We start from the raw sequence: 23,994 nt of genomic DNA on the forward strand, positions 1-23,994 counted from the left end.
TAGGAGAATTAATGGGTGTGTCCTTTTTTTTAATGGTTTATTTGTTTTGGTAATTCATGGACATGACTACGAGGCTCAATATTGTGGATTTCTGTCTCGCTTTGGAACACCCAGACGGCTCACCCGTGGTTCACTATGCTTCTTTATTGAACTTCACGCAGCTGAGTACAGAGAGACAGAGGTTAAAGGTGGAAGGGAAGCCCAAAGTCCGCTTTTGAACTGAGATCCAATTCCCCAACTCTGCGTTCCCCAGCAGGGAGAGGGCCGACCGGGGAAATTTTCAACCTCATTGTCCACCTCCAGGTTCTAGAATCTTGAAACCCCGCGGACCTCGGAGCGCCGCGGACGCTTGCCGGAAGAGGGCGCTCGGGTTCCCGCCTGACGGACGGGTAACTAGAGACGCTCTACCCGCGGCGCAGCTCTCGATGAGCCGCGCCCTGCGTCCCCACGCCGAGGCGGCGGGGCGATGCGCTTGCGCACTCGGAGCTCACACCATATGTGCCCTGTCCCAGTGCGCGGGTCTGTGGAGAGCCGGGTGCGAGAGGCGGCAGCGCGAGGGGCACGGAGCCGAGCGGAGACCGAAGTCAGCCGAGGGACAGCGGGTCTGTGAGAGACCGAGTAGAGGGGCTGGGGCTGCGAGCGCCGCTGACACACGATGGGGAAGAAGCAGAAAAACAAGAGCGAAGACAGGTAGTGGTGGCGGGGTCCTCACGGCGGCGGCCGGCGCGGCTCAGGGGGTCGCGCGGCTCCCGCGGGCGCGGGGCGGCCCCGGGTCGAGGCTCGAGAGCGGCCCCGCGAGGCACGGGCCGGGACCCAGAGTGGGCAGCGCGGGCCCGAGACCCCAGTTCCGGGCGGGCGAGGAGGGCCTCGGCGGCGAGCGGGTCCCAGCCGAGACTCCGTCCCCTCGCCCTCCTCGGGAGAAGGTCTCTGGCTTGAGGAGCCGGGAGTCGTTCTGGGGTTCGCGGTGCCGTGGGGCACGGCTCCGGCGGCCTCACGGAGCCGGGGGCCGCTTGGCCACCGTGGCACGGGCGGGTGGGAGTTGTTGCGGCGCTGCTCTTGGCGGAGGTCTGGAAGAGTTCTTTTCTTTTGCCTGTGTGCCTATGATTTCTTGGAGAGAGAAGGGTTTGGAATGCGACGTGCCTCCAGCCAGGTGTTCTCCCCCTCGGATCCTCTCAGGCACGTTAGAGACAACGCGAGGAGTGTAGCAGATTGCTCTGTCTTAACTTCAGTTAATTTGGTTCAGCTTTCAATTACTTACGGGCTGATTGTCCAGACTCCATGCTTTTCGCGTTCTTTCTTCCGGCCTTTTGGTCATTTCTTTACTCGCTAGCACCTCCCCTAAGAAAGGAGGAGATGAAACAAACCAACCAGGGTCGCTCTTTTCTAACCACTTAAAAAGGCTTTGGGGGCGAGGGAGCTTAAGGGTGTATGTAGAGTTGAGTACCCCGAGATGATTGTAACATTCCTGGGTGTCATATTCGGTGGAGTTCTTTACCCCTCTTCATGGAAAGGGCTTACTTCCTGGGAGTGAACAACATGTTATTTTTCACCTTTGTAAACTACTCACCAAAGTTAGTTCAAATACTGGGCATAATAAGAGAAATTCGAAAAACAAAAACAACACCCTGTGATAGTTCATTTCGACTCAAAACGTATATTTGCTCTTGAAGTTTGAATACGATTACTAGTTGTGATTTGGAATCCTGGGTCGTATCCTGACCTGGCCCTCACCTAGCTGTTGAATGGAGTTAAAAAGACACGAAGTGTCTTGTATTTCAGTTAGAGGTCTATTGGAGGAAGTTGGTTGGTTTGAAGAGTAGCCAGATAAATAAGAAAAAATAAGCAGAATTCTGGGGTGATCTAGAGGGGCAAAAATTTCTATGCTTTTGACAGGATGTGTTGGTGCCTGAGATACTTCTTTTTCCTCAGCCTTACACAAGAAATGGAGAGATGAGTGTAGTAAAGCTTCCTGTACCAGTTACCCAGCTTCAGCCATTGTTGTCACGTGACTGGTCCTGTTTCATCTACCTCCTGGATATTTTAAAGCAACTCTGAAAATCGTTTCATGTGTAAATCCTTTAAGTGTATCTGAAAGGTGAATACCTGAGGGGGAAAAAAAACACAGAAACACAGCCTAAAGCACAAACACAATGTCATTAAACCCAATGAATACTATCCATGGTTTCTTAAATACAGTCAGTTGTCAGTTTTCTAATTTCACTGATCCTTATTTTAAGAAATCTTTTTTTAACAATTGGTTTGTTTGGATCAGGATTACAGAACTCTGTTATTTAGATTAAAAAACATATGTATGTGTTATCTTACTTTTCAAGCTCTTTTACATTAGAAAAAAGCTATTGAGAAGAGAAATATTTATTCTTGTGTGTGTATTTTTTAGAGAAAAGTGTTACTGATTCATAACATTGTTTATGGATGACATAAAGTTTAAATTGCAAACACTGGAACCTGTTAAACGATTGGTTTGATAGGATAGAAAGAAGGCTATTGGATTTTTTTCCCCTCACACTAAATCTGCAGCCTTTATTTTTTGGCTCATGTTGAAGGAAAAATGGTGGCAGTGTCAGTGAAAAACGCATTTTGTCATAAGCCAGTACCAAGTTTCTTTGTTTTTTAATGCTTTGTGGATTCCTACCACCTTCCCTTCCCTTCCCAGTTGTCTTAAGCCAGACATGTTTCTGCTCAGAAAGAACTGGGTGAGAAATGAGCACCTACTTATTAGCTATCAAGTTAAGGCATTGGGCCACTTTTCAGTTACTGGAAAGAACATAAAATATGTGACTATTTTAATCTTTATATTGTTATTTTAAATTTTTAGCCACTCACTCAGTGTTCATTTGGAATTCGATTTTACTGTCTAAAATGAGGGCTTCCAGGTGGTAAAGAACCCACCTGCCAGTGCAGGAGACACAAGAGATGTGGGTTGGGTTGGGAAGATCCCCAGAAGAAGGAAATGGCAACCCACTCCAGTATTCTAGCCTGGAAAATTCCGTTGACAGAGGAGCCTGGTGGGCTACAGTCCATGTGGTCACAAAAGAGTTGGACATGACTGAGTGCAAACATGCGCTCACATACACACACACACATCTAATCTGAGGGATCTTATTTGGATTACATATGTTATATCAGTGACTGACCTTTAACATAGAGTTCTAGAATTTTGTTTTAGCTTATGAAATTCTGAGTGAGATTTTGATAGGTGTTAAGCAAGTTTCCTTTTTCAGTTGACTGGGGTAAGATTCAGTATTCACAGATCATACAGACAAATTACATGGCCAATATTTTCGTTTCTTCCTGGGCTTCCCTGGTGGCTCAGATGGTAAAGAATCTGCTTGCAATGCAGGAGGCCCACTTTCAATCCCTAGGTTGGGAAAATCCTCTGGAGAAGGGAATGGCAGCCCACTCCAGTATTCTTGCCTGGAGAATCCCATGGAGAGAGGAGCCTGGCAGGCTGCAGTCCATGGGGTCACAAAGAATTGGACATGACTGAGTGACTGTGGTGTTGGAGAAGACTCTTGAGAGTCCCTTGGACTGCAAGGAGATCCAACCAGTCCATTCTGAAGGAGATCAGCCCTGGGATTTCTTTGGAAGGAATGATGCTAAAGCTGAAACTCCAGTACTTTGGCCACCTCATGCGAAGAGTTGACTCATTGGAAAAGACTGATGCTGGGAGGGATTGGGGGCAGGAGGAGAAGGGGACAACAGAGGATGAGATGGCTGGATGGCATCACTGACTTGATGGACGTGAGTCTGAGTGAACTCCGGGAGTTGGTGATGGACAGGGAGGCCTGGCGTGCTGCGATTCCTGGGGTCGCAAAGAGTCGGGCACGACTGAGCGACTGAACTGAAGTGAGTGACTAACACAAAACACATGGAACCTTTCTGGCCATCAGTTTGTGTAATTGGGCCATACCTCACAGTACCTGGTGTGCTTTAGCAGTGCCCTACTGTTTGCATTTACACAGCACGATGGATGTTCTTTTATTAGTATGTGCAGAGAAAAAATGATCCTGATTATCTAATTTTTCACAGTTAACCTCCAATTCATCATTTTAATCCTTTTTTTTAAATCCCCCAAGTGTGGTAGTTGTATTTTTCACGTTGTAAGGAATGTGTTCTGTTGACTTATTTGGAAAGGTTAATACATTTCCATTCCATCACAAAGGCTGTAGAGGGAAGAAAGATCATTATTTCACTGATCTCACAGTCAGACATAAAGATGGGGATGTCATTCAGGAATTAGAGTTGTTTCAGGATTGAGTGGGCTTCCCTTGTGGCTCAGCTGGTAAAGAATCCGCCTGCAATGTGGGAGACCTGGGTTCGATACCTGGGTTGGGAAGATCCCCTGGAGAAGGGAAAGTCTACCCACTCCAGTATTCTGGCTTGAAGAATTCCATGGACTGTGTAGTCCATGGGGTCGCAAAGACATGACCGAGTGACTTTCACTTCACTTCAGGATTGAGTGTGGTTCTGGGGCATCTTCAGCTCTGACTTTTCGCTGGTGGTGAGCTAGTTATTGTTGTTCAGTCACTAAGTCGTGTCCAGCTTTTTTCGACCCCATGAACTGAATGTGCCAGCCTTCCCTGTCCTCCACCATCGCCTGAAGTTTGTGCAAATTCACTTCCATGGAGTCAGTGATGCCATTCAACCATGTCATCCTCTGTTGCCCTCTTCTCCTGCCTTCAATCTTTCCCAGCATCAGGGTCTTTTCCTGAGTGAGTTGGCTCTTCACACTAGAAAGCCAAAGTATTGGAGCTTCAGCATCAGTCCTTCCAATGCATATTCAGGGTTGATTTCCTTTAGGATTGACTGGTTTGATCTTCTTGCAGTTCAAGGGACTTTTCCAGCACCACCGTTCGAACGCATCAGTTCTTTGACTGTCAGCCTTCTTTATAGTCCGACTCTCACATCCATACATGAGTACTGGAAAAACCATAGCTTTGACTAGAAGGACCTTTGTTGGCAAAGTGATGTCTCTGCTTTTTAATAGGCAGTCTAGGTTTGTCATAGCTTTTCTTCCAAAAGCAAGCGTCTTTTAATTTTGTGGCTGCAGTCATTGTCCACAGTGATTTTGGAACCCAAGAAAATAAAAGTCTGTCACTGTTCTCACTTTTCCCATATGTATTTCCATGAAGTGATGGGACTGGATGCCATGATCTTCGTGTTTTGAATGTTCACACTCCTCTCACCCTATCAAGAGGCTCTCTAGTTCCTTCTCATTTTCTGTAGTGCTATCATCTGCAAGTCTCAGGTTGTTGATATTTCGCCTGGCAATCTTGATTCCAGCTTGTGATTCATCCAGCCTGGCGTTTTGCATTATGTACTCTGTGTGCAAGTTAAATAAGCCGGTGAACTAGTACAGTAGCTCTTCGCTTTTAATGACGTATAATGCTCCTGCCATTCCTGGCAAGATTCCTGCCTTTCGGGGAGTTCTGGCTGTCTCACAGACAACTGTCTATGTTCTAGACTTTCGTCTTGGTTTCACACATTCACTTTACTCAGGTAAGATCACAGGGTCGCGGGTCCCTCCCCTGAGATAGGAACATGGTGATCTACCTGTGTGAGCATAGCAGGTACTCCAGCGCTTCCCAGAGGAAGTAGTCCAGGTGGCAAATGTGTCAGGTAGTCCAGTTCAGCGAAGAAATTTAGTTCTCATTTGCTTAATTTTTGAATTAAGAATAAACTATTTGCATACGTTAGATCAAAAAAGAAAAAAGACGTATAATCTGACCATTCCCTTGGCTTACCTTGTTCCTGCGCTGATACTTCAGGTGATTGATACCTTAAAGGAGGGGAAGATGTCCTAGTTTGTCATAAATGGGTAAAAAAACAGATGATAAACTTGTGAGCTGGTAGTAACCTCTTCAGCCTTCTATACTGGTGATCTCTGAGGAGCTTACGTAGGTATTTTTGATATTGCTTACCAGCTAGTCGGACTTTACTTTCCTTCTAAATTTATTCCAGTCTGGCAGTTGGTCTATACATTGGGCAAAGCTTTGTTTAACTGAGGACCAGAGAGTCTGGTTAAGTTAGAAAAGCAGTTCTCAAACTTTCTGGTCCTAGGACCTCTTTACACTCTTAAATTACTAGGGAACCCAAAAGGCTTTTCTTCATGTTGGTTATATCAGTCAATGTCTGTGTGTGTGTTAAGTCACTCAGTCATGTCCAACTCTTTGTGACCTTATGGACTGTAGCCTGCCAGGCCCCTCTGTCCATGGGATTTTCCAGTGGACAAGAATACTGGAGTAGGTTGTCATTTCCTCCTCCAGGGGATCTTCCCTACCTGGGGATCAAACCTGCATATCTTGCATTGGCAGGCAGATTCTTTACCACTGAGCCACCTGGGAAGCACATATTAATGGATACCACATTACAAATTAAAACTGAAAGATTCTTTAAATATATTGATTTAAAAATAAAAACAATAAGCATCACATATGAACATACATAACTGCTAAATAATCACTTTCAAAAATTAATGAAAGTAACGGTGTTAAATGGCTCGTAAACCTCTACAGTCTGGTTTAGTAGAAGATAACTTGATTCTTAACCTGCCTGTGCATTCAGTGTGCAGCAAATCACACACCGTGTGGCCTCTGGAAAACACCTCATAGTTGTGAGGAAATGAGGATGAAAAAGGCCTCCAAGTATTATGTGGAAAGTAGTTATGACCTCTTGATTTAGTTTAGATGCCCTGAATAAGTCTTGAGGGGAAACTATCTTGAGAACTGTTTATTTAGGGATTCCTAAACTTAAGAGCTAGACATTTGTGAGACATTCTCCAAGCTTTTTAACTTTCATTAATGTTTGTCCAACAGGTGCTTAGAATGCTTGAGTATCACTCAGAGGAGAACTTAAGATATATGTGGGCATGTTCATGCTCTTGATAGTTTACCCACTCATAATTTTATTCTTTTATGTAATAAGTGAGTTTATCAAGGTCTATTAAAAATCTCTTGGGACTGATTTTAATTAGGAATCCTATTAAGTTTTTAGATTATTTGGTACACTTTTATCTTTATGGTATTGAATCATTCCATTCGAGAAATACATTGAGTGTCTGTTTAAGTTTTTAAGTGCCTAATATAGTGCTGAAATGTAGTGATAAACAAATTAGTAACGACATACTTCTCTGGTTAATTATCAGTAATATTTTATTATTTTCTTCATTTGCACCTTTAGGATATTTCTTGTTTGGTTTATTTCTAGGTATCTTGCAGTTTTGGTTGCTATTAGTATAGGAAAGCTTACTTTTGAGATGATCTGACCATCTTACTGAATTTTCTATTATTAAAAGTGGCTTTGTGAAGGATGAGGCCTTAGTTGCCATTCACTTCTTAGTTTGTGATAATACGTGATAGAGGGAAGAGCAGGGAGAAAACATTGACGTAACAGCATTCGAATGTTTTAGTGACACACAAATGACTCCTTTCCCCTCCCTTTCTAACTTTTGTTGTTCAGTGGCTAGGTCGTGTCCGGCACTTCCCACCCCGTGGATCCCTCTGCTCTTCGCTGTCTGCCAGGGTCTGCTGGAATCCATGCCTGTTAGTCGCTGATGCTGTCCCGCCATCACAGCCTCTGCCTCACCCTTCTCTGGCCTTCAGTGTTTCCCAGCATCAGGGTCTTTTCCAGTGAGTTGGCTCTTTGCATCAGGTGGCCAGAGTATTGGAGCTTAAGCATCAGTCCTTCCAGTGATTCAGGGTCGATTTCCTTTGGGATTGATGGTTCGATTTCCCTGCAGTCAAAGCGACTTTCTAAAGTCTTCTCTAGCACCACAATTCTAAAGCATCAGTTTTTCTGTGTTCAGCCGCCTTTATGGTCCGACTCTCACATCCATATCTGACTCCTGGAAAAACTATAGCTTTGACTATATGGACCTCGTTAGCAAAGTGATGTCTCAGCTTTCTAATATGCTGTTTGGGTTTGTCATAGCTTCCCTTCCTTTTGTTAAATATGTACTGTTAAGAAATTTTAAATCAAGTAATTTGAACTGTTATTAAACAATATTGAAATAAACACAGTATAGTACTTGCCCTAGCAGTAATCACAGAATTTACGTAATTTCAGTAATGAGAACACTTAATGTAGAGGCAGTAAGTATGCTGTAACTAGTTTAAGAATCTAGAGGAAGGGAAAGGTACAAAGAGATAAGATAACTCTATAACAAGTAGTAGGGGAAACAGATTTAGCATAATAATGTGCTTGAGGCTTACAGCCTCTCAGCTGATAAGCCAAATGGGATTCCAGAACCTGTGGTTAAGTGTGCCAGATTTCTTTCTTCCTTTAATTGAGTAACTACCTGTCTCATAGCCTATTTACCATGAAAGCAATGACGATTTGACATTTCATTCCTTCCCATTTCAGACATGATACAGAAACTTTCAGGTGTGTTCTTTCAGAGGAATCCCTGCTTTTCACCCAGCTAGCAGTCCTTTGTTTAGAATCATTGGTTTTCAGACCTCCCTTTGGTGATGGAAAGGTACTTTTATTGAGATACAAAATATTATTTGGTTTTTCTGTTTTTGAAACTTGTTTCATTCCATAAACTTCATATGAGCAGTCTCCAAAAACACAGTACTGTTTTAATGAAATTAAGTTTGTTTTCATTAGGTTTTAGGTACTGAGCTCTGATGAAACCAGTAGATGTCGTTGATGATACCGTAGTAGTTGGAATTCAAGTCTAGAATCACATGCCCTCAGAATTCATTGTATGAATGTGCCACATTTGATTAACCCATCCATACATCAGTTAGAGGAGATAGGGGTTTTTTGGCTCTTTTGAATAATACTGTTACAAGTTTTAAGTATAAACTTACACCTTGTAAGTGTATAAGTTTTTGTGTGGGTATATGCCTAAGAGTGAAATTGCTTGGTCACTCTAGATTTAACTTTTTTAGAAACTGTTGAGTAGGTTAGCTTGTTTTCCAGGAACTGTCAAAGCTGCTGCTCCGTTTTATATTCCAACCAACAATATATTAGAGTTTCAGTTTCTCTGCATCTTTGTCAACACTTACTATCATCTGACTTTTTGATGATAGCCATTCTAGTTGGTGTGAAGTGGTATCTTATTGTGACTTTTGGTTTGCACTTCTTGATGACTTAAGGTGTTGAGTGTCTTATGTTTATTAGACTTGTATTTGTATATCTTGTTTGGAGAACTATCTGTTCAGATCCTTTGCTCATTTTAAAATTGAGTTCTTTCTTACTGAGGAATAAGAGTTCTTTTTATATTCTAGAAAAGCCACTTTATCACATATGGTTGGCAAATATTTTCTCTCGTTCTGTGCATTATCCTTATTTTTCTCTCACAGGAAGTTGTTTCAGTCTCTTGGTGGTGGTGTTTGTAGCACAAAAGTTTCTAATTTTGATGAGTTCTAGTCTATTTGTTTTTTTTCTTTAGTTGCTTGTGCTTTTGGTGTCAGATCTAAGAGATTATCACCAAATCTAAGGTCATGAAATTTTAGATCTTTGCGCCTTCTGGGGTTAATTTTTTTTCTGTTGTCTGAAATCAGTGGTAAAGATTTTCAGTGCAGGAGACCTGGGTTCAATCCCTGGATTGGGAAAATCCCCTCGAGGAGGAAATGACAACCCACTGCAGTATTCTTGCCTGGGAAATCCCATGGACAGAAGAGCCTGGTGGGCTACAGTCCATAGAGCTGCAAAGAGTTGAACACGACTGAAGCGACTTAACAGCAGCAACAGGGAACCAGGTTCATTCTTCGCATGTGGACATTCAGTTGTCACAGCCCTGTTTTTTTTTTTTAAAGATCATTCTCTAATTCCTTGTTCAGATCAGTTGACTGTGTATGTAGTGTTTTATTTCTGGACTCAGTTCTGTTTGATTGATCCATAGGTCTGTCCTTAGGGCAGTATCACACTGTTTTGATTACTACAGCTTTAGTATTAAGTTTTGAATTTGGAGAGTGTGATTTCTCTTTGTTCCTTTTGGAGCTGGTTTTGGCTATTCTGGGTTCCTTGCATTTCTATACAGATTTTATGGTTAGATTCTCAATTACTGCCCTCCCCACCGCCCCCCAACCCCCGCCACCCCCCTTAGCCCCCCGCAAGAAAAAGAAAAGGCAGCTGGGATTTCAATTGAGATCGGATTTCTTCTGTAGATTGATTTTGGGAGTATTGCCAATGTTATTGGAGAAGGCAATGGCACCCCACTCCAGTACCCTTGGCTGGAAAATCCCATGGACGGAGGAGCCTGGTAGGCTGCAGTCGCTAAGAGTTGGACACAACTGAGTGACTTCACTTTCACTTTTCACTTTCATGCACTGGAGAGGGAAATGGCAGTCCACTCCAGTGTTCTTGCCTGGAGAATCCCAGGGACAGAGGAGCCTGGTAGGAGGCCGTCTATGGGGTTGCACAGAGTCAGACATGACTGAAGCGACTTAGCAGCAGCAGCAGCAGACAATCTTATGCCTTCAAATCCATGAACATGGAATGTATTTCCATTTATTTAAGTCTTCAGGTTTTTTCCAGTGATTTTTTTTTTTTAAGTTTTCAGTGTATAACAATTGCAACTCTTTTTTAAAAATTATTGAGACATTTAATTTTTTTTGCTGTCATAAATGGGATTATTTTTTATTTCATTTCCAGATTGTTTATTGCACAGTTTAAGTACAGTTGATTTTTCTATGTTGATCTCTTGTTCTTACTGAACTCCTGTATTATTAATAGTTTGAATGTTTCTTGTGTATGCGGATTTCCCTGGTGGCTCAGTGGTAAGAAATCCACCTGCCAATGCAGGTTTGATCCCTGGGTGGGGAAGATCTCCTGGAGAAGGGGATGACATTCCTTCCAGTATTCTTGTCTGGAAAATCCCATGGACCAAGGAGCCTGGCGGGCTATAGTCCAAAGAGTTGGACACTGCTGAGCAAGTAAATAATCATTGTGGATTCCTCTGTATTTTCTATGTACGTGGTCGTGTCGGCTACAAGTCCAGACAGTTTTCTCTTTGTTTTCCATTCTTTTCCTGTCTAAATGGTTTATAGTTCTCTGGCTAGATCCTGCTGTCCAGTGTTGGGTAGAATGGGAAGAATGGACATCCTTGTCTTGTTTCTGATCTTGGGGGGAGGGGAACGCTTTCAGTTTTTCCAATGAATGGCTGTTGGATTTTGTAAAATGATATTTCTTCATCTGTGAGATGATTATGTGATTTTGGTCTATTACCCTATTTATACATGATGGATTACATTAATCAGGTTTCATGTGTTGAACCAACTTGCAGTCCTGGGATAGTTGGTCATGGTGTGCAGTCCTTTTTATATGTTTTAAAATTTGGTTGCTAGTGTTTTATTGAGAGTTTCTTTTTTTTTCTTTTTTTTACTTTTAACCTTTCTATGTACTTGTTTGAGTTCTTTGGATAAACTTCATAGAGTTGAATTTTTATTAATACAATTTGATAATATCTCTGAGTTACTTGTACTTTGCTTGTGATTATACATCCGTGTTAGTGGCTCGGTCATGTTCAACTCTTTGGAACCCCCCGCCAGGCTACTCTGTCCATGGAATGTTCCAGGCAAGAATACTGGAGTGGGTAGCCATTCCCTTCTCCAGGGGGATCTTCCTGACCCAGAGATTGAAAATGGGTCTCCTGCATTGCAGGCAGATTCTGTACCATCTGAGCCACAAGGGAAGCCCGATTAATGATATATTTGATCTTATTTCAGCCATCCTGGTTTGTTTTTTGTTTGTGCCAGGTCTGCAGTTCTTTGTTCCTATTTTTACCCCCTTTTATCTTGGATTAGAATTTAAACATGCTGTTTCTATTTTTTTTAAAGTGATTTGACTTAAAATTTTGCCTTGTGTATGTATCGAAAGCCCTGTAAACCTGTGAAAAGGTAGATTGTTTCTAGCTTTTGGCTGTTGAGGGTTTCCCTGGTAGCTCAGTTGGTAAAGAATCCACCTGCAATGCAGGAGAGCCCGGTTCAATTCCTAGATTGGGAAGAAAAGGGCTGCTCTGAATATTTGTGTGTAGTTTTTTTGAGTCCCGGTTTTCCGTTCTTTTGAGTGTGGTATGCACCAGGGAGTGGAGTTGGTAGGTTGCTCGGTGCTTACCTTCTTGAGGAGCCACCACACTTTCCCACCGCAGCTGCATCGTGCTGCATCACCACCAGAACGCACAAGGGTTGTGACCTCATTTCGTTGCCAACAGTTCTGTTCCTTTTTTGTGATTATTAATAGCCATCCTAGCAGCTGTCAAGTGGCGTCCCGTTGTGGTGTAATTGGCATTTCTGTGGTTACTAATGGTGTGGAACATCTTTTATGTATTCATTGGTCATTTGTATTGTTGTTGTTGTTGGTTAATCACTAAGTTGTGTCCAACTGTTTGCGACCCCATGAACTTTAGCTCGCTAGGCTCCTCTGTCCGTGGGATTTCTGAGGCAAGAATACTGGAGTGGGTTGCCATTTCCTTTTTCAGGCGATCTTCCTGACCCAGGGATCAAACCCAGGTCTCCTGCTTTGGCAGGTAGATTGTTTACTGCCAAGCCACCAGGGAAGCCCGGTCATTTGTATATCTTTGGACAAACGTCTGTGCAAGTCCTTTACTCATTTTTTAAAAAAAGATTTATTTGGCTGTCGTTCCATCTTAGTTGTGCGGCGTGGGCATCTCCAGGATGAGGCATGTGGGCGTAGTTGCCCCGGGGCATATGGGAATCTTAGTTCTCAGACTAGGACTCAAACCTGCATCCCCTGAATTGCAAGGTGGATTCCTAACCCCTGGATCATCAGGGAAGTCCCTACTCATTTTTAAACTGGCTTGTTTCTCTCAGGCTGTGAGTTCTTTCAGGATGCTTGATCTTTAACAGGTTTGTAAATACTTCTCCCATTGTGTGCATTGTCTTTTGACTGTCTTGATAGAGTGTCATTTTCACAAAAATTTTAAAATTTTTAATAAAATCTAGTTTTTGTTGCTTGTGCTTTGGGTATTCCTTGTGTATTAAGGAATCTGCTGCTGAGTCATGCCAGGTCATGAAGAACCTATACGTTGTTTCCTCGGAGTTTTGTTATTTCAGCACTAACATTTAGGTTACAACCCATTTTGAGTTACTTTTTCTGTGTAGTGTGAGGTGGGGCTCCAGCTTCATTCTTTAATGTGCAGGAATCTAGGCCCAGCACCGTTTGTGGAAGAGACTGACTCCTCCCCTGGTTACTGATTTTGGTGTCACATCAGTTGACCACGGATAAATGGGTTTATTTCTGGACTAATGGTTTCATACTTTTGTTTTTATGTTTATCCTAATGACCAGTACCACATTGTTTTGGTTGCTGTAAGGTAAATTTTCTTAAATCAAAAATTTCAACTGTATACAGAAGTAGAACAGTTTAATGAACACATCTGTCCACCACGCACATTCAAATATTATTGATTCACAGATTACCTTGTTTCATCTACATTCTACTCATTCTCCCTCTCCCCATTATATTGAAATAACCCCAGATGTGTAAATATTTCAGTAGGTTATATAATTATAAGAAATTATATACTTATAAGAAAAAAAGCTTTACATCTTAAATATAATTTTTAAAGAATGGTATGTTTTCATTCATGCAAAAAATTCACATACAGAGAGTCCTTGTCTGTGTTAGATAAATGAAATATTGTGGTTTTCTCTCAGTGGGATTTTTAAATTGTTGTTTGAATCCGTTGTCTCAGAAAATTCAATTTCGAAGTTTTACAATGATCAAAGTACAGTAATTGTTACGGTAGTAGACAAGGTTTTTATTAAGCTGAAGTGATGAAACTGGTGAGGCTTGCCTGTGGTATGCAAATTGTGGTTGCCATTCCAGAATAGGGTTTTTTTCTTTAATATTGTGTCTGTTAGGAATACGTTACAGTCCCTGCTGGTTGCTGGTTGTAAAAGGTAGGGAGATGAATTGAGCATACAAAAAGACATTTTTTGTTCTCAGAGAAGCTTACATTGTAATATAGCAAATAGGTGTAATACAGTGAGGAGATCTTGAGTTGCTTCACTGTTGCCTGTACTCAGGTGCAGCCAAACCATTCTGATGGTGGTGGTGTTCGGCATGTGAGAAGTTCTGTCTCCTGAAAGTAGTTATCTGCATCGAAATTTTATTAGTATTTGACTTTGCCAGGTGAGAATAATCTTTTAACAGTAATTAAGAACTAGAGTTCTTTTACAAAGAGATTGAGTTTGCTATCTGTGAATGCTGAAAGTATTCAATTCAGTCAATTAATTTTGAACATAAGTTGTGTCCTTAAGGTGTTAATTGAGAATGTCGACTTAAATTATCAACATTGCTTTTATATATATATATATTTTTTACCTTCAAGCCCAAAACTAAGTATAAACTCTGATGCAGTTTGAAATTGTAAATACTCTTATCAAATAGAAACAAAGATAAGAATTTTTGACATTCAGATTTTGCAGCATCAGTGTGAAGAATGATACTTTTGTTTATTCTAAACCAGTGCGTCTCATGTTTTAATGTGCATGTGATTCACCTGTAGGTCTTGTTAAAATGGAGATTTTGATTCAGTAAGTCCTGAGTGAGACCTGAGATTTGGCGTTTCCAAAAAGCTGATGCTAATGCTGCTTATCCTGGATTTGTTCTTTGAGTGGCAGGATCTGAATGACCATTTTATTGCGAATGTATTGCTTCCTATGATGGCAAAACTTCAAAACCTAAACTTCAGTTCAGCATGCCTATGCTAGTAAAGGCTCAATTTTTCTGATATCTTTTTCAGTATGAAATAATGACTTTCAGCTTTGCTTTATAGCACTGTCTTGGGAAAAATGTTTAATTTCCACATTAAGTTTGTATCTGATCTTTTACATTAATGTGAAACAACTTAGTGGAGATTTGTAAACAAAAACCTTGGCTGATGTTTTGTGACAGTAAACTGTGATAAAGTGGCAATCCATATAATTCATGGAGGCTTCAATTAAACAGGTAAAAGTCACTAGGGAGAATTTTCAGATTTCTGAAATTATCCACAACCCTGCATTTCCCCCTCCTAACCCATCCCACCCAACCCTCCTTTGAGGGTACTCACTTCAGATTGAAAAAGCTGCCCTAAACTGATTTTATAGTTGGACACATTGGAATCCATAATAATGTGTGAACTTAGATATGTATATGTCGAAGGCTACAAGATGTTTCCTTGCTTTCGCTTTTGTATTCTTACTACTTCAGTTATGAGGCATTTAGGAAGTGGAAAATTAGGCTGCATTTTGTGAAAGGTGGCAAGGTGCATTCTGTTTGCTTGCCTTGTGTGATGCAGTGTGGTTTCGTAGCCCTTTGAAGGGCATCAAGACTCAGTTCATAAGGGAACTTTAAGGTTTGGAGGGGCTTTTCGTTTTCCTCTAAGACATGGTTAGGTACTTCTGACTTTATTAATGAGTTGTACCTGAGATAGAACTCCATTGAGGAAGTGGAGAGTTGGGTTCTGTGGTTGTGCAAGTGGCGAGAGCTAGTGAGGAGCAATGACTGCTGGACTTTTTCTTGTTTTATCTTCGTGTTTCCTGTCTGTATATGTAACTGTTGGAAAGGAGTGCTTGACAGGTGTTGAGATAAGAAGAGATGGAAGTTGGAGGAAAAGAAATGCTGAGAGGTGTCTTATGGAGAAGGCAGGACTAGATTTCCCTGTTTCCCTCATTGGTACTGGCATTGGTGAGATAGTTAGGAGTGAAGAAGGGAGTCCTTACGGTTTCTGTCTTGTTTGCTCTTATCCGTAAGCTGGTTTAAGGGGAGGAGCAGAAGCCAAAGTAAAGTGAGGAGGGTTAGTGGCCACTATGCCTGCCCTCAGTGCTTACAGATTATGAACTTTTTTTTTCTTTCCACCTGGGTTGGGGAGGGTCAGGTTGTGGGTTGGGAGAGGAGGCCTGGTGTGGTTTGGATTTTACCTTCTTCCATCACTCTACTTTCTACTTATAGGCCCTGGTATCCTATTAGGAACAGAAAGAAACACGTGAGTGCTTCACTTATTATAGTATCCTAACAAGTCATTCCCATACTTAGTGATTTAAAACACTGAAAATAGTCATCTCTCTTGGTTTTGAGGGTTGACGGGGCTCAAATGGGTCTTGATCGGAGGTCTCCATGTGGTTGGTAAATGATGACTGAGATGGAGTTATCGGACAGTCCCCTCACTGGCCATCACTCACTTCTGGTAGTTGATGGTAACTGTTGGTTGGACTGTCAGCCTGAACACCCATCCTTGACCTCTCTGTGTGGTCTGGACATCCTCACTAGCTTGGCAGTGAATATCTCAAGAGCCAGGAAGTAGAAGGCCTGGGCTCAGAAATTATAGCATCATTTCTGCCATATTCAGTTGAGCAAACATACAATCTTGTATTAAAAGGGAGGAGCATAGACCGCCACCTCTTAGAATGTCAGAGAAATCATGGGCCAGGTTGTAAGACCTCCACAGAGGGTAAAATAAAGAGGTGCTGGAGAAAAGGGATTGTAGTGGGAGAGACTCCTTGGGAGCTGGGAGATACTGAATTGTGGACTGATTTGGGAAGGGATTGGATTTCCTGTGTTCTTATCTAATGCAGACAACTTTTTACTGGAACATGCCTGTCATTAATAAATGGAATTTGCCAAGTTCAAAATTGAGAGATGTGTACATAAGTTAATTTTACTTCATCACAGGGAACTTTTTTGGTTGGGGTTATATTGTGTGTAATTATAAGGCTTTGGTGTATTGATCTCAAAGTGAAGTGTCTCATTTTAAATTTTTATATGTATCTTTTGATTATTCCAAATAGCCAAGCACCGAAGTTGATCACATGCTTTTACATACACTTAATAAATGGACCGTGTTTTTAAAAGACTCCCTCACAGTAATATCATTTCTGTTACATATTACGTTGTGTTAGTAGAGATTAAGGTACTATAAAAATATCATATGTTGATTCCTATTTTCATAACTTATAAAAATAAATAAAATGACATATTAGATATATATAATTTTAACTTCACTGTTTTCAGTAAATTGATAAATCCATTCTTTAACCTCTCAACTGCTTTTATAGTATCCCTAGAGATTTAAATTCTCCTCTTTGAGGTATGATTGACACAAAATACACAGATTTCAAGTGTGGCGTCAATAAGCTTTGGCAAATTATGCAGTTTTGCTTCTTTCACCAGGGCTTCCCTGTGGCTCAGACAGTCAAGAATCTGCCTCCCGTGTGGGAGACCTGGGTTCAGTCCCAGGGTTGGGAAGATTCCCTGGATGATATTTTATATTTCCATTAGCTCTAGAAGTTTATGACCCTTTGTAGACAATGCTTTCAGGCCAAAAATAACTAGCTTTTTGGGGGGGGGGGGGGTATTGTAATTTTCCTTTTCTAGAAATTTGTGTAAATAGAATCATAGAGGATGTAGCCTTTATTGACTGGCTGGGTTTCTTTTAAAGTAATATTTTCAAGATTCATCTATGTTGGTGTGTATAATATGAATTCTTTATTTTTATTATTGAGTAGTATTCTATTTTGTGGGTGTCATGCCATGCCTAGTTGCTCAGTCGTGTCTGACTCTGGACCCCATGAACTCTAGCCCAGCAGGCTCCTTTGTTCATGGGAATTCTCCAGGCAAGGATACTTGAGTGGGTTTGCTATGCCCTCCTCCAGGGGATCTTCCCAACGCAGGGATTGAACCCAGGTCTCTCGAATAGTAGGCAGATTCTTTACCATCTGAGCCACCGGGGAAGGGTAGCTGGATATTTAGTTTTTATTCCAGCTTCTTGTGATTATGACTAAAGCTGCTATGGACATTTGAGGACAAGTCCTTGTGTGGACATATGTTTTCATTTCTCTTAGGTAAATACCTAGGAGTGGGATTGCTGGGTCATATGGTAAGTGTGTATGTTTAACTTGAAACTGCCAAATTCTTTTCCAAAGTGACTGTGCCATTTTTCATTCCCTCTAGGGGTGTGTTCCAGTTGCTCCACATCTTCTCTCAACACAGTATTATCAGTCCTTTTAATCGTTCTGTGGTTAGACTTACATTTAGTTAATGGTACTGACCATCTTGTCATGTGTTTGTCATTGTTATATCTCATTTGGTTAAGTGTGGAAATCATTTGCCTGTTTAAAAATTGTGTTATTTAATGTTGAGCCATAGAAATTTAATACTTATAGACAGATCTTCCATTAGATATATTATTGCATAATGTTTTTCTCAGTATAAGGTTTGCCTTCTTATTTAAACAGTGTTTAGTTTTGCTAGTTAAACTTTTAAGATTATTGTCGATTCACATGTGGTTGTAAGAATTAATAGATTCCTATATCTTTTAATCAGTTTCCTCTAATAACATCTTGCAAAACTGTACAGTATCACAACCTGAATATTGACACTGATACAGTTCACTGATCATATTCACATTTGCCCAGTTTCACTTGTACTAGCACATGTGTGTATGCTTGTGTTTAGTGTTATACAGTATTTCACATTGGCAGATTTGTATATTCACTGCCATAGTCAAAATACAGAACATCACTGCAAGGATCCTTCATGTTTTTCATTTGTAACCATAATCATCTCCTTTCTGTGCACCTCCCCCTACTAACCCCTAGTAACAATGAATCTATTCTATACTTGAATAAAATCTTTTATTTTCAAAAATTCATGTAAGTGGAGTCATATATGTATATAACCTTTGGGAATTAGCTTCTTTCCAGTCAGTCTGATTTTCTTGAGATCCATCCAAGTTGTTGCACGTATCAGTGAGTGAAGTGAAAGTCGCTCAGTCATGTCCAGCTCTTTGCGACCCCATGGACTATACAGGCCATGGAATTCTCCAGGCTAGAATACTGGAGTGAGTAGCCCTCCCCTTCTCCAGGCATCTTCCCAACCCAGGGGTCAAACCCAGGTCTCCTGCGTTGCAGGCTGTTACAGACTGATCTTTACCAGCTGAGCCACAGAGGAAGCTCACACGGATCAGTGGTTCATTCCGTTTTGTTGCTGAATAGTATTTCATGGAATGGGGATGAACCATGGTTTATTGAACCATTCACCCACTGAAGGACGTACGGGTTATTTCCAGTTTTGCTTATGCAACAAACATTTGTCTACAAGTTTCTGCATGAGATATATATTTTTTGTTACTCTGGGATAAATGAGCATGAGTGCAGTTGCTGGATCATATGGTACATACATTTTTAGTTTTACGGGAGAATGATAGACTGTTTTCCAGAGTGGCTGTACCAGTTTGCCTTTCCACCAGCAGTGTGTGAGTGATCCAGGTCCTCTGTGTCCTCAACCACCACAGTTATTATCACTGTTGTTTGGAGAGAGGACATTCTGATGGTGTGTAGTGATAGCACATCGTGGTTTTAGTTTCCATTTCCCAAACAGCTCATGATGTGAAACATCCTTTATTTGTCATCCATAAATGTTCTAGTGAAATATCTTTTCAGGCCCTTTGTCCATTTTCTAATTGGATTCTTTGGATTTTTACTGATGTGTTTGGAAATTTCTTTGTATAGTTTAGATACTAATTCCCCTCTCTCCCCCCTGGCCCGGATATGTACTTTGCTAATACTTTCTTCTACTTTGTAGCTTGTTTTTTTACATTCCCTTCACATGGTCTCTTGCACAGAGATATTTTAAATTTTGATGAAGTCCAGTTTTTTTTTTTTTCCTAAATTGTAATTTTAACTTCAAATCATAACTCCTTGCTTAGTGCAAAGAACTAATAAGTGAATTCAGTATTTTGGTGGTTGCAGTATACCAGATCAGCATAAAAAATTCAGTCACATTTTTGTGTATTAGGAATGAGTATGTGGAAACATATACTGTGTGGATAAACATATAAACATGTAAACATATACTGTGTGGATCACAACAAACTGGAAAATTCTTAAAGATGGAAATACTAGACCATTTTACCTGCCTCCTGAGAAATCTGTATGCAGGTCAAGAAGCAACAGTTAGAACTGAACATGGAACAACAGACTGGTTCCAGTTTGGGAAAGGAGTACATCAAGGCACTGTATATTATCACCCTGCTTATTTAACTTATATGCATAGTACATCATAAGAAATGCTGGACTGGATGAAGCACAAGCTGGAATCAAGATTGCTGGGAGAAATATCAATAACCTCAGATATGCAGATGACACCACCCTTATGGCAGAAAGTGAAGAGGAACTAAAAAGCCTTTTGTTGAAAGTGAAAGAGAGTGAAAAAGTTGGCTTAAAACGCAACACTCAGAAAACTAAGATCTGGTCCCATCACTTCATGGGAAATAGATGGGGAAGCAGTGGAAACAGTGAGAGACTTTATTTTTGGGGCCTCCAAAATCACTGCAGATGGTGACTGCAGCCATGAAATTAAAAGACACTTGCTCCTTGGAAGAAAAGCTATGATCAACCTAGACAGCATATTCAAAAGCAGGGACATTACTTTGCCAACAACGGTCCATCTAGTCAAAGTTATGGTTTTTCCAGTAGTCAGGTATGGATGTGAGAGTTGGACTATAAAGAAAGCTGAGCGCCGAAGAGTCGATGCTTTTGAACTGTGGTGTTGGAGAAGACTCTTGAGAGTCCCTTGGACTGCAAGGAGATCCAACCAGTCCATCCTAAAGGAAATCGGTCCTGAATATTCATTGGAAGGACTGATGCTGAAGCTGGAACTCCAATACTTTGGCCACCTGATGCAAAGAACTGACTCACTGGAAAGACCCTGATGCTGGGAGAGATTGAAGGTAGGAGGAGAAGGGGACGGCAGTGGATGAGATGGCTGGACGGCATCACTGATTCGATGGACGTGAGTTTGAGCACGCTCCGGGAGTTGGGGATGGACAGGGTCATCCTGGAGCGCTGCTGTCCATGGAGTCGTAAAGTCAGACACAACTGAGTGACTGAGCTGAACTGATGTGGAGACAAACTAAAATACCAGTTCAGATTACTTCAAAAATGAAATACATACTCTGATGGAAAAGATCAAAGAAGATTTAAATACATTGAGACATACTGTGTTCACAGATTGGAAACTCAGCATAGTGAAGATGTCAGTTTTCTTTAAATTCATGTACAGTTAATGCAGTTGCTATTAAAATTACAGCAATGATTTTTTGGTAAACTTGCCCAAGAATATTCTAAAATTTATTTGACAAGTCAAAGGAATTAAGAATAGAGAAAGCAATTCTGATAATGAAAGGAATCATTCCATTTCATTTCAAGATTTATAGCCACATTAATCATGAAAGTTTAGTAGTGTCAGAGAAGGACACATCGGTCAATAGAGCAGAATGGAGGACTTAGAAATAGCCCCATACGAGCACAGCTGAGTGGTTTCTGACAGAGGTGCAAAGGCAATTCCGTGTTGAATGGATAGTTGAAATGTTGCTGGAGCTGTTGGCTACCCAAAGGCAAAAGATCAATTAAACATTGAAATACCCAATGTTTGGAACACAACACAGTTAAAAATCTTCAGGACCTAGGAGCTGGTGAAAAGTTCTTTTTCATGACATCAAAAGCATAAAGAACAGACCTGATAAATGGTACCTCATGAAAATTCAAAATTTTTGCTCTGGTTAAAAACCCTGTGAAGTGGATGGAAAGACAAGCTACAAATTGGAAGCAAGTATATATAAACAAACCATATGTAAAAGAGTTCTGAAAACTCAACATTAAAAGAAAATGATTCCAACTAGAAAATGGGTAAAAGAAATGAAGAGACATTTCACTGAATATATGTGAATGACAAATACATGAAAAAATGTTGAACTTCTCTAGCTTTCAAGGAATTGAAAAGGACTTTATCACCACACATCTATTAGAACAACTTAAAGGAACAGTAGACATAATACTAAATAATAGGCTGGAGTGTGGGAGAAAATGCATATCTCCATGGAGATACTGCAGATGTTGGTATATATATGGAGATACATCAATATTGTTGGTGTGAATATTAAATGGGAAACCAGAAAGTGGTTCAGCTGTTTCTTGAATTGCACATGCAGTATTTTTAATAGCTTCATTTTTTAAAGGCCATTCAGTTATAACATTTTTTCTGTCTTGACAGAGGAGTGTGGCCTCTGAAAACACTGCATTGATTGAGTACCATGGAAAATTGCCTTTTATTTCTGGAAGTTTGCAATAAGTTTGGAATAGAGGATTAAGAGCTATAAGGGGAAATATTAGTAAGAATATTGTAGCTTTGATAAAGGAAAAAGTGGTCTGCAGAAAGATATACCTTTGAAAAAATACTGTTACAGATTCCTTAAAGATTTTAAAGCGTTCATTATCAGCATGACTGGATTTTAGATTTGACTCTTAGTTCATTAAAATGTTCAAGCTGTAGTGTGTACGGATAGGTAGAAAAGTAGGACTGAAATGTAGATGGTAGATAGAATATGATTTAAAGTTTCAAGTTAAATCACTGACACTGTATATCACTTTCATGTCCTGTTGTAATATTGTTGACATTTTAGGACATTCCTTTGAATCAAGGGCAGGAGGTTCTGTACACATTGAAAGAATGCTTTGAAAACCACGGTAATTAAGACTGTTAAGCATTGCTATATCATTGATATATTTTGTAGTTGTATTAGGATTTCTCAAATAATTTTCAGAAACTTGATTACTGAATTTCCCATTTTCTAGGAAGTCCCTACAGTTTTCATGTCAGATTAGGGCTTGAGCCCCTGGTGTATGAGTTTCTAGCAGGATGCCTTTTATAAACTATCATCTTGAAGCTTACTTTAATAGAGTTGTTAAGGAGGATTAAATGGCATAATAAATAGTGTGTCTGGTGATTGGTCAGCACAATGCCTGAGACACAGAAAGCACTAAGAAACTGTTAACTTCTCTTACTATCCAGAAGCAGCTTTTCAAACTCAGTGGCATGCAGATGTAGTTCCCTGTTTTGTTATTCTAGAGCTATTTGCTAATGAATATTGTGGCAGTATAGCCAACCATAGCTGTTTTGATTAGATGAGTATAGTTAGGTGAGGGCTGACAAGGTTTTGGAGGTGAGGTGGCAAGTTTCAGTATTAACCACCTTCACCTTCCCTTCTCACCCGGTCAAACTTCTGTTTTGTGAAATGTTGGCAGGGCTGCCTTTGGAGATAGTGCTGGTTGATCTCAAGCTGGGCCAGATGGCTGATGCTGGGCCAGGCTTTGGTTCCTGTTGCCTGATGAGACCTGAGATTTGGCCTTGATTCTTCCCTTCCCCTTTCTGTATACATTCAGTTAGTCACCAGTGTTGCTGATTGATCCCTTAGTATTTACCTGACTCATATGTCTGCCACTGCTGCAAGTCAGGAGTTTGTCATCGCAATTAACTGTAAAAGCTTCCTACCTTTTCTTGCTTCCTAACTAGTTGAGATTCTGCCCTGTCATTTATACCAGAGGCAGCTTTCTAAAATGCAAATTTGATTATGTCAGCAGGGTTAAGATCTTCAGCTTCAGAATCAGAGCTTCCTGGGTTCAAATCCCATGTCTGCCTTGTCTGATTCTGGACAAGTTCTCTGTGCTTCAATTTCTTCATTTATTAAAAAAAGAAAAACAGTTCAAATCTGACTTGCAGTCACCTGGGGAGATAGCTAAACGTACATTGCCTAGCTCTCATCCCAAATTCTGGTTCTCTAGATCTTGAGTGGGATTAAGAAATCAATAGCCTGTAAAAAACCTTCTCAATTGGTTCAGATACCCTTTTTTTGAGTCTTCCCGAGGCCCTGTGCATGTTACTACCTTTAGGTTTTTGTGCTCATTGTGTCTGAAACATGGGCCTCCTTTGCCTGGTTCAGAAACTCAGGTCAGAGTTTCCCTGAGCTGTGAAGTGTCTGACTTTCTCTTTCTTGATTTGGTGCTTTGGAAAGTTAGCACTAGTACAGCAGTTCTGTGTTCTATAATCTCCCTCAACTACACTGTCTAAAATACAGGACAGAAGGGAACACATTCAGTTCTAATGTGTCACTTAAAGGCATTAAATTCCGTTATTTTGTGGCTTTTAGCATTTTACAGTTCCTGATTTATTCATTTTCTCTTT

The 23,994-nt window shown here is 40.8% G+C and overlaps 1 protein-coding gene across 2 annotated transcripts in view; it reads left to right on the forward strand.

Annotated features, from left to right (window-relative positions):
• Positions 1-525: 525 nt before the first annotated feature.
• EIF5B (eukaryotic translation initiation factor 5B) overlaps positions 526-23,994 on the forward strand; it is a 73,593-nt gene continuing 50,124 nt past the window's right edge. For both annotated transcript variants that reach the window (XM_052649667.1, XM_052649668.1), the window contains exon 1: positions 526-690. In XM_052649667.1, the coding sequence (XP_052505627.1) occupies positions 656-690 (35 nt within the window). In that variant the 5' untranslated portion in view covers positions 526-655. The remainder of the gene's footprint in view (positions 691-23,994) is intronic.

The sequence above is a fragment of the Budorcas taxicolor genome, chromosome 11 (genome assembly GCF_023091745.1).
Source record: "Budorcas taxicolor isolate Tak-1 chromosome 11, Takin1.1, whole genome shotgun sequence".
NCBI lineage: Eukaryota > Metazoa > Chordata > Mammalia > Artiodactyla > Bovidae > Budorcas > Budorcas taxicolor.